At 51.6% G+C, this 14,420-nt stretch overlaps 1 protein-coding gene across 3 annotated transcripts; it reads right to left on the bottom strand.

Annotated features, from left to right (window-relative positions):
* Positions 1 to 1,067: 1,067 nt before the first annotated feature.
* Positions 1,068 to 13,560, bottom strand: KIFC1 (kinesin family member C1). Of its 3 annotated transcripts, none has more exons than XM_034990346.1 (11): positions 13,469 to 13,560; positions 8,508 to 8,645; positions 8,271 to 8,370; positions 7,258 to 7,311; positions 7,089 to 7,139; positions 6,483 to 6,880; positions 5,030 to 5,809; positions 4,066 to 4,356; positions 3,892 to 3,965; positions 3,668 to 3,743; positions 1,068 to 1,149 (listed from the first exon to the last, which is right to left on the bottom strand). In XM_034990346.1, the coding sequence occupies exons 2-11, from the start codon at positions 8,532 to 8,534 to the stop codon at positions 1,105 to 1,107; spliced, it is 1,896 nt and encodes a 631-aa protein (XP_034846237.1). In that variant the 5' UTR covers positions 8,535 to 8,645; positions 13,469 to 13,560; the 3' UTR covers positions 1,068 to 1,104. The 3 variants fall into 3 exon arrangements, with proteins under 3 accessions (XP_034846237.1, XP_034846235.1, XP_034846236.1); XM_034990344.1 differs by lacking the exon at positions 13,469 to 13,560 and adding an exon at positions 13,273 to 13,461 and having other exon boundaries at positions 8,508 to 8,648; XM_034990345.1 differs by lacking the exon at positions 13,469 to 13,560 and adding an exon at positions 13,273 to 13,460.
* Between the last annotated feature and the right edge of the window lie 860 nt (positions 13,561 to 14,420).

Here is a 14,420-nt window from a genome sequence, read left to right as displayed (position 1 = left end):
GGGGGGGCGGGCACCACCTCACCCCACCTCCCTCACCTCCAAAGGGCCTGGAGGGCGCCGAGCTAGTGGTGGCCTCTCCGAGGCTGGGGCGGGTGGAAAGTCAAGACCCGGAGGGAGAGGGAATCCCCGCAGACCCTTCCTCGGAGGGAGACCCGCCCTCGGGGCAGGAGGGAATCCCCCCCTTCCCGGCAGCCGGCCTCCAGCCTGGCCCCCGCCCCATGCCACATCCGTTAACTGCCCCCCCCAACCTCCATGGTCACTCTAAGTCCCGCCCCCCGGCCCCAGTTCACGACCCCGCCCTCCATTCACCCTTCCTATCGCCCCCGCCACGCCCTCCTCCCGCCTTTGCCCCCGGCCCCGCCCTCCCCGTGGCAAGTCCCCCCCCACACACCGCCGCTGCGCTTCTGCGCACGCGTGACCCCTCCCGCGCGCGGCACCTGGGAGGATTGAGCCCCTCCTTTATGGGGCGGTGGCCGTTAGCGGTTGGCGCGAGCGAGTCAGCGGGCGTGCGTCCCGCCCAGCGCTTCCAGGGCGGGTGCACGGGCCCGGAGAGCTAGTAGCGAGGCGGTAACGCCGCGGAGAGCCAGCCAATGGGCAGCGGGCGGGCCGGCCCTGGCGGTTCGAACGGGAAGCCAGGGAAAGGGCGGGAGGAAGAGCCAGCATTTTGTGGGAGGGCGCGTCGGCCCCGCCCCTGGGCTCGGGTTCCCACCCTCCCACACCCGCCGGAGGAGCATTCCCGAATGGGCCTGGGTGGCCTGCGGCAAACTAGTGACGGTGGTTGGCTGGTGGGCACATCTCCTAGAGGCGGACAACGGGGAGGGGGGTGGTATGGGAGGCTTAGGCCACCTAGACTCGAGGTGATGGCCTGATAGGGAGAAAAGCTGACGCCCTTGCTCTGCAAACACAAATACTTTGCAGATCCACAGTTCCCATTTTTACAGATATGGCCCATTGCTAATAAAACCTTTATTTAAAGAAAAAAAACCCCAAAAACTGTTCTTTATTTGATAGACCCAGGTCACACAGCGCCCCTCCCCCCCAATAAAGCATCCCCAAACCGCCCCCCACCCCCACCCCAAACACACAGAGGATCTGGATCTGTCTTCATTTCCTGTTGGCCTGGGCCGTACCAATAACACACTGGTTCACCTGCGGGCAGAGGGTTTAGACAGGATAAAAACGTTTTCTAAGTAACCAAAATAACAGTTTTCTCTGTTTCTCTGGATTGCCTCCCACTCCCAATATTGGGGCTGCCCTCAGAAAATACTGAAGGGCTCTGAAGGTGGGTTCAGGCTGGTCTCAGTTAAGGTGAGGTCTATGCCCACTAACCACACCAAGTCTGGATGAGGTGAAGAGGCCTGACTGAGAAGGGATGGAAGCCACACACAGGAGCAGAGAGAGATGGAACTTCCATTTTCAGCAATACCGTGGCCCAGAGACCCCAAGCCTCCCACCATTTACTGGTTAATAAGTTAGATAAAACATGAACAACACTCATTTAAGAACCAAGGCTCCTTGGAAAATAAATGATCCTAAGTTTAGGCAGGATATGTACACGATGAATCTACAATAAAGACTACTGGTTCCTGTCTAAAGGACACAGAAGCCAACTTAAAGGAGCGCCCACTGGCCAAAGATGGGGCAATTTGAGCATCAGAAAAAATGACTACAAAGGATATATATCAAATCCATAAGCATCTGTAAAATGACACCCACCCAGATAAAAACCCACTTGGTCACCTTTGGAAGTTGCCAAGATACCAACTTCTAATACTGAAAATTAATAAAGAATCTAGCATTTACTCTGCCTTTCCTATATAGACTGGATTTCAGAGTAACCAAATACATGGCAAAGGGAAGTTCTTTATAGAAGAGACAGGACTAACAAATGTAAAGTGACTGAGAAAATTAAACTCCCTAATGAAATAATAGATCTAGGTACGATCTTTGTTTGATAAAATCACTAAGTGAAATCACTAGGTCAATAGGGAGTTTTCAAATGGTAACAAGCTGGTAACACCCAAATCCCATGATTGATTTTTATTTCATTAAAAGTAAAACAATTGGATATTAGGTGCTCCTGATGCAACAGGAAGTATACTGTACCATCTTGAGTTTTCTCGTCAAGAAATATAAGCCTGGGCGCCTGGGTGGCTCAGTCTTTAAGCGTCTGCCTTCGGCTCAGGTCTTGATCCCAGGGTGCTGGGATCGAGTCCCACATCGGGCTCCCTGCTCTGCGGGAAGCCTGCTTCTCCCTCTCCCACTCCCCCTGCTTGTGTTCCTGCTCTTGCTATGTCTCTCTCTGTCAAATAAATAAATAAAATCTTAAAAAAAAAAGAAAAGAAATATAAGCCTGATTCAAATCTAAGAAGCCCCTAAAACTTTAGTGGAAGGAGCATAAATCTCCTAGAGAATTCATGGCATGACCTTCCCTTAATGTTTAAGTGGGTTTGGAGCCTGACTTCACACTACTTGGAATGGTCTGAAACCCATCTAAGTTTCTCACTTTTTTTTTTTTTTTTTTTTGAGAGAGAGAGCGTGTGCACTCATGGGGCAGGGGGGCAGAGGTGGAGGGAGAGAAAGAATCTGAAGTGGGTTCCACGCGACGTGGGGCTTGACCTCACGACCCTGAGATCATGCCCTGAACCGGTATCAAGAGTCGGACGCTTAACCGACTGAGCCACCCAGGTGCCCACATCTAAGTCTCCTTCGATCCAGCAATCCCAATGCTAGGAATCTCTCCCTACATAGTCAGATATGACTAAACAAATATAAAATGACATATATGTACAAGGTTAGCCAACATGGTCTTGTTTGTAAAAGGGTGGAAACAATCCAAGTGTCCAGTAGAGGGAACTGGTGGATAAACTTTGGTGCAGCCACATAGCAGAGTCCCAGGCAGACATAAAAATAATGGGATGATCTCTGCGTGCTGGGGGTGGGGAGAGGAGTAATCTTAGGGATATCTTGTTAAGCAGAACAAAGTACAGAACAACATATATATATATATCCACACACACATATACATACATATATATGAAAAGAGAGATGTCTATAGAAGAAGGGAATAAGCACAAGCATATTGCTTATATTTGCAAGAAGAAACACTGAAAGGATAAGTAAAATGCCAAATGTTAAAAATGACTACCTCTACCAGGGCAGGTGGGGAGAATGGGGTGTACAGGGGCGGTGGTAAAACTTCATTTGTTGTGTATAGCTTTTATATAGTTTTGACCCCTTAACTACCTATTTTTAAAAATTAAAAAACCCTGGGGCACCTGAGTGGTTCAGTCGTTCAGCGTCTGCCTCCAGCTCAGGTCATGATCCCAGGGTCCTGGGATCGAGCCCTCCATCGGGCTCCCTGCTCTGCGGGAAGCCTGCTTCTCCCTCTCCCACTCCCCCTGCTTGTGTTCCCTCTCTCGCTGTGTCTCTCTCTGTCAAATAAATAAATAAAATCTTAAAAAAAAAAAATTTAAAAAACCCCAAGACCCAATAGCTAAAAATGGATCCAGAGAGATAGTACCCCAGATGCCCGGCAAATGCAAATCCTTTCCAGATGAATGTGCCCTTGGCCTAAAGGACTGAAGGGGACCCTAAAGGGTCAGAATGGAGAAGCCTACAATCACCCAGGGGTCCTGACAGGGCCTGGGCTTGGTGGTAACTGCACCTTGGAGGCAAAGCGTAGGGAGTTGAGGGACTCAGAGACGTTCTCTTCTAGGGGGGAAATGTTCACGAACATGAGCCTGTGGAGAGAGGAGAGGGGACCAAACCCCAGCATCAGTGGCTGGGTGGAGCCTGAACCAGGTTCCCACTGTTGCCCCTTTCCGGCCCCTGACCCCAGCCTCACAGTCTCCACCCAACCCCTCCTGTCTGTCTGTCGCTTTCACTCACATCTTAGCGCTGCCACCCAGAGAATTCTGCAGCAGGTAGGTGAGTTTGCTGTTCCGGTAAGGAATGTGGGACTCCTGGAGGGTTGAGGGAGACGGGTGATTAGAATAGGACAGGGTTCAGCGTGAGCAGCCTCAACCCACCCCAGGTCCCACCGGCCCCCATCCCCATTCCCACCTTGTTGCTCAAGGCCATGATGACCAGCCCCAGCGTGGACAGGCTGCTGTTAATGGCTTGTGTTTCCCGAAGGCGTTCCCGTTCCCCAGGGCCAAGGGCTAAGCCAGGGTCCAGCCGCTCACTCCCAGCCAGGTCCACAAGGCTAAGGGGGGCCCCACACTGCAGGCCCCGCCCGGCGTGCTCCCCAGAGATCTGGAGCTGGAACACGCTGTGACTGCGTGATGAGCGCTCGTTCTGTGACGTGCGGGCCACCGCCCTGTTCTGGCGGGCCACGTGGAGCAGGGCCTCCACCTGGGGACAGGAGGAGCAAGGGGCAAGAGCGGGCAGGGGCTCAGCACGCAGCCACATCGGTAGCAATGACCCAGAGCCAGTGCCTGCCCTCTTGAAGATTTCTTTCTAGCCAGTGAAGAGACAGAATGATTAAGTAAAATGCACAGCTACGGCCCCAGAGTCCTGAGGGGGAAACTAGAACAGAACCAGGAGGAGCGCGTGAAGGTAGGGTGAGGGCTGCAATTTGAGACAGGATGGCCAGGGACAGCTTCAGTGCCTTCAACTCTGAAGGCAGCGAGGGAGCAAGCCATTCGAAGAGAGGAACATTCAGGCAAAAGCCCTGAATCGAGAATGTGATGAGCTGGCTGGGGAACAGCCAGGAGGCCAGCGTGGCTGGAGAGAGCTGAGCAAGGGGAGTAGTAGGAAATGGGACCTGAGATACAGTGGGCAGGGGCCAGGAAGCCCTCGGCATGTGCGTCACTCCACCCCCTCGTTCCCTAAGGCAGACAGATCTACCTTACAGCCCCCCAACCCCCCCCAACCCCCGGCCAAAACTGACGTGGCGACCCACCGACGCAACCCACCCTTCCCCCATCCTTCTGCTCTCTCCTGGTCCCTCCTCTGTCCACCTACATCCTGTGCCACCCTGCCTGCTCCTCCCCATTCTCCAGTCCCAGTGCCCCTCGGTGCTTACCTCTTTCTCACAGGACACAGGAACATAGCGGGCATTGGTGACAGTGAGCTCCTCACTCCCCGGCCCTGCCCGGCGAATCTCACACTCACCGCCCTGGCCCTTCCGGGTCCCCGTGGCCAGCAGGTCTCGGACAGTCTCATTATAGATCTCTACGTAGCTTGCCACAAAGCTGTAGGTCCAGCCCTGACCGCCCAGCTCCTGGGCCACAGAGAAGAGGTGCCGCAGGGCCCGAGGGATCAGGCCCTCCACCTGGGGGTCTCCCCCAGGCCCACCCTCCATGGTGAAGGTCTTGCCACTGCCTGTCTGGCCATAGGCAAAGATGCACACTGGGTAGCCATCCAGGGCTGACTGGACAAGCATGGCAATCTCCTCAAACACTTGGTCCTGTCCACTCCCTGGTGGGAATACCCGGTCGAAGGAGAAGTCGTGGCGGGTGGTGGGGGCCGGCGCCCCACTCAGGGTCCCACGACGATCGTCAGACCGGGAGACACTGAGGCGGGTTGGAGGATCGGAGGGCCCGCCGGGGCCAGAGGGAAACAGGAGGAAGCCTGGGGACGGGGTGGGCTCCCCTGGAAGGACAGGGCGGACCCGGCAGAACACACGGATATTGCCTTTGAGTTCCTGTAGCTGGTTGTGGAGTCGCCGGCGCTCCATCTCTAGCCCATGAAGACGTTCTCCTTGCTCCACCAGTGCGGCTGCCTGCGCTGCAGCCTCCTGACGCAGACATGCCACCTCCGCTTGGCTAACTGACAGAGCTGCTTCTGAGGCCTTCAGCCTCCTCTGTTCGGAATGGAGTGGACACAGAGGGTGAGACCCAGCAGAAGAATAAGGACAAGTCATAACGAGGTGGGGGGTGGAGGGAGGGCGGTCCCTGTCCCCAAGGACTTCAAAGTCTGCTAAGGAAAGAGGTAAGAAAATAAGAGTCATGGTACCAGATTAGGGAGTGCTCTGGGAACAGCCAAAAGGGGCACAAGGACAATGATAGCTAAGCCGACACCCAAAAGTATTGGAATAAACCAAGGAAAAGACGGAGAACAGAAAGAATGTTCCACAAAGTGGGAAGTGAATGTGCAAAATGCCCTGAAGAGAAGATTGAATCATTTGAGAAACTGCAAGTAATTCCATCTAGTTGGTGGGGACATCAAGATCAAGGAGTCAAATGGACATGAGAAGAAGAGAGAATGCCGCAGGGATTTTTGACCAGGGAAGAAAGAGACTGAGGAGAAGATGGAGGATGAGGGGAGACACAGATCTGGGGTGGGGTGGGGGGCTAGGAAAGCAGTCAGGATAGGGAGAAGTGGGGCAGAAAGCACGACGCAGTCAGGAGTGGGCAGGGGTGGAGAAGGACAGAGGAATACTGCTGGAGAGAGGTGGCCAGGGACTCCCAAGCCCAAAGAGTCCTCAGGGTAACCCAGAAAGGAGGGTTGGCGTTTGGTAAGAAGGTGGCCCTTACCTCCTGCTCCTCCAGCCGGGCGGCCAGTCCCCTTCGCTCCTCCTGCAATCCCAACTGTTCTTTCTGGAGCTCTTGCACCAAGCCTTCCTTTGTGCCCAGCTGCTCTTCCAGCTCCAGGACATGGGCCCTAAGGTTCCCCAACTCCTGCTGACCCTGCTCAGCCTGGGCCTGCAGCCTGGCCAACTCCCCTTCCAGTGTCCTGCACTCTGCCCCCAGGGCCTGGGCCTGTTGCTGGGCCTCCTCGAGTTGGTCCTGCAGTTGTAGGTTCTCCTGGTTCAAAGTCTGAGTCCTCTCACGGAAGCACTTCAGCTGGGCATTCAGGTCACATAACTGACCCTTTAAGTCCCAGGCCGGACGTTTGGTGGGTTTCTTCCCTCCCACCATGGGAGGGGCAGCCGCTAAGATGGGCACGGAAAGGACAAAGGTCAGGGAGGTCGTGGCTTTCTATCTTTCCTCCCTCCAGGCCTTTAAGGCCTCCACACCCACTGCTACAACTCTTTCCCCTCCAGAGACGGAGGGAACCAAATGGATTTTTTGGGGGGGTACTCACCACCTCCTCTCCTTCCTATCCCAGCCTCTCACCCAATGGTTATGCTTGGCACTTACCTGCAGGCTTCTGGGCAGGAACGGCAGGGCCTGGTTTCTGATTCTTCAACACTAGAGAATCGGGGAGTTAACATAAGAAATCACAGCACCAGGGTCTTTCCACCCCCATCATCTCCTTTTACACATACCCTCAAATCTCTCCTCAGCCCCAGCTCTGAAGCACTATTACCTGTGGCAATAGCTGTAGAACATCGGGGTCCTGAATTCTTGGGAACTTTTGGAGCTGTCGGGAGATGGGACAGGAAAAAGTAGCACAATCAGTCTCAGGGTGGCATGAACTCTGGCTGGGCCAGGCACAGAGTCGTTGCTTTTTCTGAGGATTAGAAATAAGATAACTTCGGGGCGCCTGGGGGGCTCAGATGGTTAAGCGTCTGCCTTCAGCTCAGGTCATGATCCCAGGGTCCTGGGATCGAGCCCCACATCGGGCTCCTGGCTCAGCGAGGAGCCTGCTTCTCCCTCTGCCTCTGCCTCTCTCCCTGCTCATGCTTTCTCTCTCTCTCTCTGTATCTCTGTGTCTCAAATGAATAAATAAAATCTTAAAAAAAAAAAAAAAAAAAGAAAGAAGATAACTTCCCTCTTCCTTGAAATCTGCCCAGCTCTGAAGATATCCTTCCCAGGACCAGAAATTACTCAAGACACCAAGAAATAAGTTGGACCAAGATAAGCAAAAAGAGCAGGGGGCAGAGCCATGTGTCAAGAGTGCTACCATTTATATATAAAAAAAAAAATGTTGGAGAACATGTCCAGATGTGCTTGAACGCCCACAGAACGCCCTGGAAGGGACAGAACACCCACAGAATGCCCCTGGGCAGGGGAACTGGGTGGCTGGGGGACAGGGGTAGGAGGGAGACTTTCCTCTGTAAAATGACTTTTGTGCCTTTGGAATTTGGAGGGGGGTGGAGAGGGAGAGGGAGAGAGAGAATCCCAAGCAGGCTCCATGCCCATGGTGGAGCCTGACTTGGGGCTGGATCTCATGATCCTGAGATTATGACTTGAGGCAAAATCAAGAGTCAGATGCTTAACCCACCGAGCCACCCAGGCACCCCTTGTGCCTTTGGAATTTTAAAACAAGTGAAACCTATTACCTATTCAAAATAAGCTAAAATTGAAAGACAAGAAATAAGTGAGTTGAAGAGCACTGGACTTCTATTCCCTTGGTTTCTGCCCACTGCTAGAACCCACCTATGGTCTGGCCTTGTGTCTGTGGTCTTGCAGTGAGGGCAGGTGCTCTGGGGTGGGACGTGGCAACTTTGGTCACTGTATCCAGTCCTCGTGTCCTTTTCTGGAGATAGACAAGAATTGCGTACATTTACTCTCCCTGATTGGTTTAGACACACACACTCTCCCTCTGTCTCTTTCTCACACACACACACACACACACACACACACACACGTAAAGCTTTTCCAAACCCAGCTCACCTTCTCAGGCTCTAAGGCATCCTCCATCTGGTCAGGCCCCCTCTTAAACCTGGTTCCCGGTAGAGGCAGCCGAGAAGGAGCCTTGACCAGGGGCCTCTTCAGCTCTACGTTCCCCCTCACTTCCAACAAGGGGGACCTCTGCTGGGAAAAGAGAGACCCTTCAGACATACCCTGGAGCCCAAATGTCCCAAGAACTCCCCTTCTTAGTCCCCTAGCCTAATTCTCAACCACCAACAAGCACTGACTGAGTACCTCCTGTGCACAAACCGGGGCCCACAGATGATGTGCCAGCCAAAAGGCACAGAGAGAAGTGGGACATAATGCAAAAGTGGGAGAAAGTTCTAAGGGAAAAGCTGGACAGATGCTGAACTTCAGCGAACTTTAAGAGTAGTACTTTTTTTTTTTTTTAAGATTTTATTTATTTATTTGACAGAGAGAGCATGCACAAGAGAGGGTGAGTGGCAGGCAGAGGGAGAGGGAGAAGCAGGCTCCCCGCTGAGCAAGGAGCCTGATACCAAGCTTGATCCCAGGACCCCGGGATCCTGACCTGAGCCAAAGGCAGACACTTAACCAACTGAGCCACCCAGGCATCCCAAGGGTAGTACTTAAACAAGCACAGAGAAATGGATACTTTCTTCAGAAGGCAAAACCTCAAACATACACATAATATGGCTGGGAAACCAATAGGCTCTTTCAGCTAAAATGGAGAATCATAAATAGGAGAGAGAGTGGAAGATAGATAAGGCTGAAGACTAGATAGGAGGAGTAGGTAATATTTTACTTATTTTTTTAAAAAAATTTTTTTAGAGAGGGAGAGAGAGAATCTTACACAGGCTCCACATCCAGCCCAAGCACCATGTGGGGCTCGATCTCATGACCCTGAGATCATGACCTGAGCTGAAATCAAGAGTCTGATGCTCAACCAACTGAGCCACCCAGGCTCCTCAAGTGGGTAACATTTTAGAATTTGTTTTAAATGCTTCCTCTGTATCAACCTAATCCTTACAGCAGCCCACTGAGGAGGTGCTATTATCAGCCTCATTTCGCAGATGAGGGAAAGGAAGGCACTGAGAGGTAAAATAGCTTCTCTAAGCTCATCAGCGAGTAAAAGGCAGAACCGCAGTTACAATCTAGACAGTCTGGTTCTGGAGGCCACGCGTTTAACTGCTAGAATATAGTGACCTGTAGGACTTTGATGCCAGGCTAAGGAGGAGTTTAGGCTTTAGCTTTGTGTGTGTGGAAAACCGGACACAGTTTCTGATCAGGCATGTTAAAAATATACAAAAGAGCCTATTTATAAAAAACAATGAGTTGTAAGTAGGCTGACTTGCATGGAGAAGACTAAGAAGCAGCATGACCCAGTTTAGAGACCACCAAAGTACAGGTGTGGGGTGGGGGCAGTGTGAAAGAGAGATCCTCTCCTAAGCACCTCAATTCGGTGCCTGGAGATTATGTCCACTCCACAGCTACTCCTGTCTAGGGTGACCAACCATTCTAGTTTGCGCAGAACTAGCGGGTTTCTGAGGACACAGAACTTCTCCGTGCTAAAGCCAGATCCTTCCTATGCAAACCCTACTCTGATCCCACCATCAGGAGAGCACTATGTAGACTGATCAACTTCTGATCTTCACTATAATTAACTTTTAATTCCAAGGCCAGTCTCTCTGCCCTTTGGCTTCCTTCATTCATTCGATATTTACTTAGTGTTTGTTATGTGCCAGAAAACGATCTGGGTTTGGGAGTAATAGATGTGATCCCTGCCTGCAAAATACTCATGAAAAAATGGGGAAGAGAAGCATTTAAAGAGATTATTAAAACTTTACTGAGTGCTATCATAAAAAGTGCCCCAAGGAGGGGATGAGCATGTAGTTCAGATGGGGAGAGTGTCAGAGAACACTTCTAAAAGGTCTTTTAAGGCAAAACCTTGATGATGAGAGTTAGCCAGGGGGCTTGGGCCAAGGAAGAGCATCCCAGGCAGAAAGCAAGGAGGGGTGCATGCAAGGAATGTCAAGTTGTTCTGTTTAGCTGACACACGGAGTGTGCGCGGAAAGTGGGGAGATGAAGGGAAAGGATTGTGGCAGTCGGCCTGCCATGATAAGGAGTCTAGCGTTTACTGAAGGCAAGTGGGACCATGATGATTTTGTCAGAATAGTAAGACAAGATTTGTACCAAAAAGCAACGTGAAACAAGGTGAAGAATGAATGGAGGTAGATGAGGGGTATGACAGGCAGAAAGAATGCATCATTCCTTTCTTCCTTCATCCAACAAGGATTTGTTGCACTAAGATTTGTTGCAAGACTGCTCCATGCCAGACACTGTTCTAGAAGCTGGGGTGAGAGTAATGAATAAAATCCCTGCCCTCCCAGAGGTAACTTTATAGGACATTCTTTCCAGACTGGAGTACCACAGAATTAAACTCTACAAAAAATGATCCACTTTCTCAATTCTCCCAAGGATGTATACACCTCTTACCATTCTAGATGCATAAGAGAGAAGTTAATTCATTAGATAAAAAAGATGCATACAGCTTAATTTTCATGGAACTCAGCCGAGAGGGGCTGTTTTAGGAGCTTGAGGGCTAAGTAGAAATCCATCTGAGAGAGGGCAGGCAGTGGGGATGAAGAGGAGGGGCTGGATTACTAGAAACCAAGTATTGATCTAACTTAGGAGCTGGCCTGGTGAGGGGAGGTAGAGGGCAAGCAGTGAGGGAGATGGAGGAGTCCAGGGTGATTCCAAGAGGCCTGCCACAGTTCCAACAACCAAGAGAACAGGAGGAAGGGCTGTTTTTCCCTTTTTTAAAAAATTTATTTGGGATGCCTGGATGGCTTGGTCAGTTGAGCCTCTGCCTTTGGCTCGGGTCATGATCCTGGAGTCCTGGGATCCAACCCCACCTTGAGCTCCCTGCTCAGCCTACTTCTCTCTCTCCCTCTGCTGCTTCCCCGCCCTCTTGTGTGCTCTCTCTGTCAAATAATTTTTTTTTAAATATTTTATTTATTTATTTGACAGAGAGAGTACAGGTAGGCAGAGAGGCAGGCAGAGGGAGAGGGAGAAGCAGGCTCTCTGCTGAGCAGGAAGCCGATGTGGGGCTCGATCCCAGGATCCTGGGATCATGACCCGAGCCGAAGGCAGACGCTCAACCGACTGAGCCACTCAGGCACCCCAAATAAATAAATATTTTAAAAAAATGTATTTTGAGAGAGAGAGTGCACTCAAGTAGGGGGAGGGGCAGAGGGAGAGAATCTTTAAGCAGACTCCCTGCTGAGTGCAGAGCCCTACAATGGGGCTTGATCTCATGACCCATGAGATCATGACCTGAGCCAAAACCAAGAGTTGGTCACTTAACTGACTGAGCCACCCAGGCACCCCTATTCTTTTGTTTTTTAATTAAACTTTTTATTTAAAACTCATTGCAGATCCATATGAACTTGTTAAGAAACAACATGGAGAGATTCCAAATACAACGAGATATATTTAAGGATGTTTACATCCTTATATTTAAGGATGTTTTCCCTATAGAGAAAACTCTGGAACAATTTGATGCCCAGGTTTTTTAAATTTTAGTTTATTGGCTTATTGTCTTTCCTTACATTAGATTGTGAGCATCATAAGAACATATCTGTTTTGTTCACAACCATATAACCAGTATAATGTCTGCTACATGTCAGGACTCAATACATTTTTAAAGGAATGAAATTGGATGTCCACCGGTGGGGGAATACTTAAATAAACTGTGATATATCCAGACCACTGGCTTCTATACAAAAAAAAAAAAAAGGAGGTGGCATTATTTTTCCTGCTGCCTGCAGAAATGTGCACAAAGAATAGAGTTATATAACTTATGACACATTTCCCATCTCCCCATAGAATGGCAGCTTCTCATAGAATGACATCTATAGAGATGACAGGGATTAGTCTTGTTTATTGTTGCATCCCAAGTTATCTACAACTGTGCCTGGTACATAGTAGGTGCTCAGTAAATATGAGAAGGCTTCTACTGTTTTTCACTGTCACGATCATACTGCTCTGCTCTTTAGCTGTCAGGATACAAAGAACATCTCTTCAGGTTGAAACTTGTTTTGGGTAAATCTGAATGTGAAATACTAGTAAACAGAGGATCCAGACAGGAGTCTTTTTCTGGCACCAAAAGTCAATACACTCTCGCTGTCACACCTCTCTCTCCACTGGAGAGGGAAGGCTGCAGATGGTTGTGGGGTGCAGCAGGGCGCTGATAAGAGAAGAAACTTAAGTCAAGCCAGTCTCAGGAGTCAGAGATCTCTGTAAAACCTGGAGGAGAGAGAACGAGGAGTCCTTCCGTTCAGGTTACCCCAATCCCTTTATCCCCTTCCAGCACTCCAAAGCGAAAGGAACAAGAGAGAACTGGAAAGATCATCAGCGGGGATTTGGCCTCGGGCACCATTTCCCCAGCGGTAGACGGAATCTCAGAACTCCCCTTTCTCGATCACACACTGCAATCGTCGGTAGGAATGGAGAAGTAGGTACGAGTCAGACAAGCCTGAGAAATCGAAATGGAAAATCCTGGAGACATGAAAGTGAGGAAGGGTGTATGGGACTCCCTGAAATTGGGGGAGAGCAGACAGACATGCACTCCGACTTCCTGGGGCTGCTCCCTGCCCTCTCCCTCCCTCCTGTCCACTGTTCGGGGACGCACGGACTTTCACCCTCCAAGCAGGCAGGACGAAGGCCGGCCGGGAGCCGGGGGCTCGTCAGCATCGTGGGCAAGAGACCCAACGCGGCTTCTACTCACCTGCGGCTCCATGTCCAGTTCCGTACCACACGCGCCAGGGGAGCACAATGGAAGAGGACACGGCGCCCGGGCTCCCGGGACCCGCGTTCTCTCGCCGGCTCGCGACACAAAGCACGCGCGCTCCGGGCTCCGGGGGGCTACCAGCCGGGTGCCACACCCGCCACTTTTGAATTCCAACCGCCGCCACCTTTCTCACCTCCCTCCGCAAGCAAGGGCCAATCGTCGCCGGCGCCACAGCCAAGGGCCAATCGCAGCGCCCTCCGCCTCCCGAGGCCACACCCCGCCAGGCCGACACCTTCTCCTTCCTGCTTCGCGGGCGACCGGGAGGCAGGCTAGTTAGTCACACTTCCGGCTCCACTTCCACCTCTCTCACCCTCCCCTCCTGTAGCCGTCGTCGCGCTGCACTTCCGCTCGGCTCCTCGCTGCAGCGCCTTACGTCAGAAAATGCCTGTAACGCGCCGCGCGAACGTGCCTAGAGTGGGGCGAGAGCGCCGGAGGAAAGTAATCACGCGTGCGCAAACGGGGACCCGTTTAGGGGGAGGGACGCGACGAGCCCGCCCCTAGCGACTGCAGCAGGGAGCGCACTCGTTACCCTCGACTGGATCGTAGTGATTGCGGTTGGTGGCGCGGCGCCTCTCCGCGGAGTTGAACTCCCGGTAAAGCTCCGGGAAAGTGGTAGCAGGAGCCCTCCCGCGAATGTGGGAGTGGCCGCATCTGCCCCTTCCCCAGTCATTTTGGCATTTTTCACCAGACTTAGGGACGTTGGGTACGGCTTGGCGCTTCTGGAAGCCCGACAGTGGGGATTCGAGGCTCAGAGGAGTTTTCTCTGCAGTCCCCCTCATCAACCTACCTACTAGGTACCTGGGCGCTGATACTGGTGCTGGGGAGCTGGCTTAGGGCCTTCGGAGCCTCGAACCCGCGGACTTACATTTATGGAATATTTTATGCTTTTCAGGCTGTCTGCATGTGCATTATCTCTTTTAATAATCGCTAAATTCACTGAGCTCTTACTATGTGTCGAGTGTTTTGCATCTTTTATCTGCAAGCTGGATGAAGGAGGCAGGTTTAGAAAGGTTAAGTAACAAGCACAAGGTCACACTGCTGATTGGGAGTGGATCTAGATTCTATTAGCTTCGAAATCCAAGCTA

Source organism: Mirounga leonina, unplaced genomic scaffold (assembly GCF_011800145.1).
Source record: "Mirounga leonina isolate KUSES-001 unplaced genomic scaffold, KU_Mleo_1.0 Mir_53, whole genome shotgun sequence".
In the NCBI taxonomy this organism is placed as follows: Eukaryota; Metazoa; Chordata; class Mammalia; order Carnivora; family Phocidae; genus Mirounga; species Mirounga leonina.
The sequence above is the reverse complement of the archived record's forward strand: the minus strand, read 5'-3'. Positions and strand labels throughout refer to the sequence as shown.

Bases quoted from the DNA above. Each gene is read 5' to 3' on its own strand.
- KIFC1 (XM_034990344.1), bottom strand. The intron at 4,357-5,029 runs GTAAGCACCGAG...TCCTGTCCCCAG, and splicing joins CTGTGTCCTGTGAGAAAGAG to GTGGAGGCCCTGCTCCACGT. The intron at 3,744-3,891 runs GTGAGTGAAAGC...CTCTCTCCACAG, and splicing joins CTGGGTGGCAGCGCTAAGAT to GCTCATGTTCGTGAACATTT.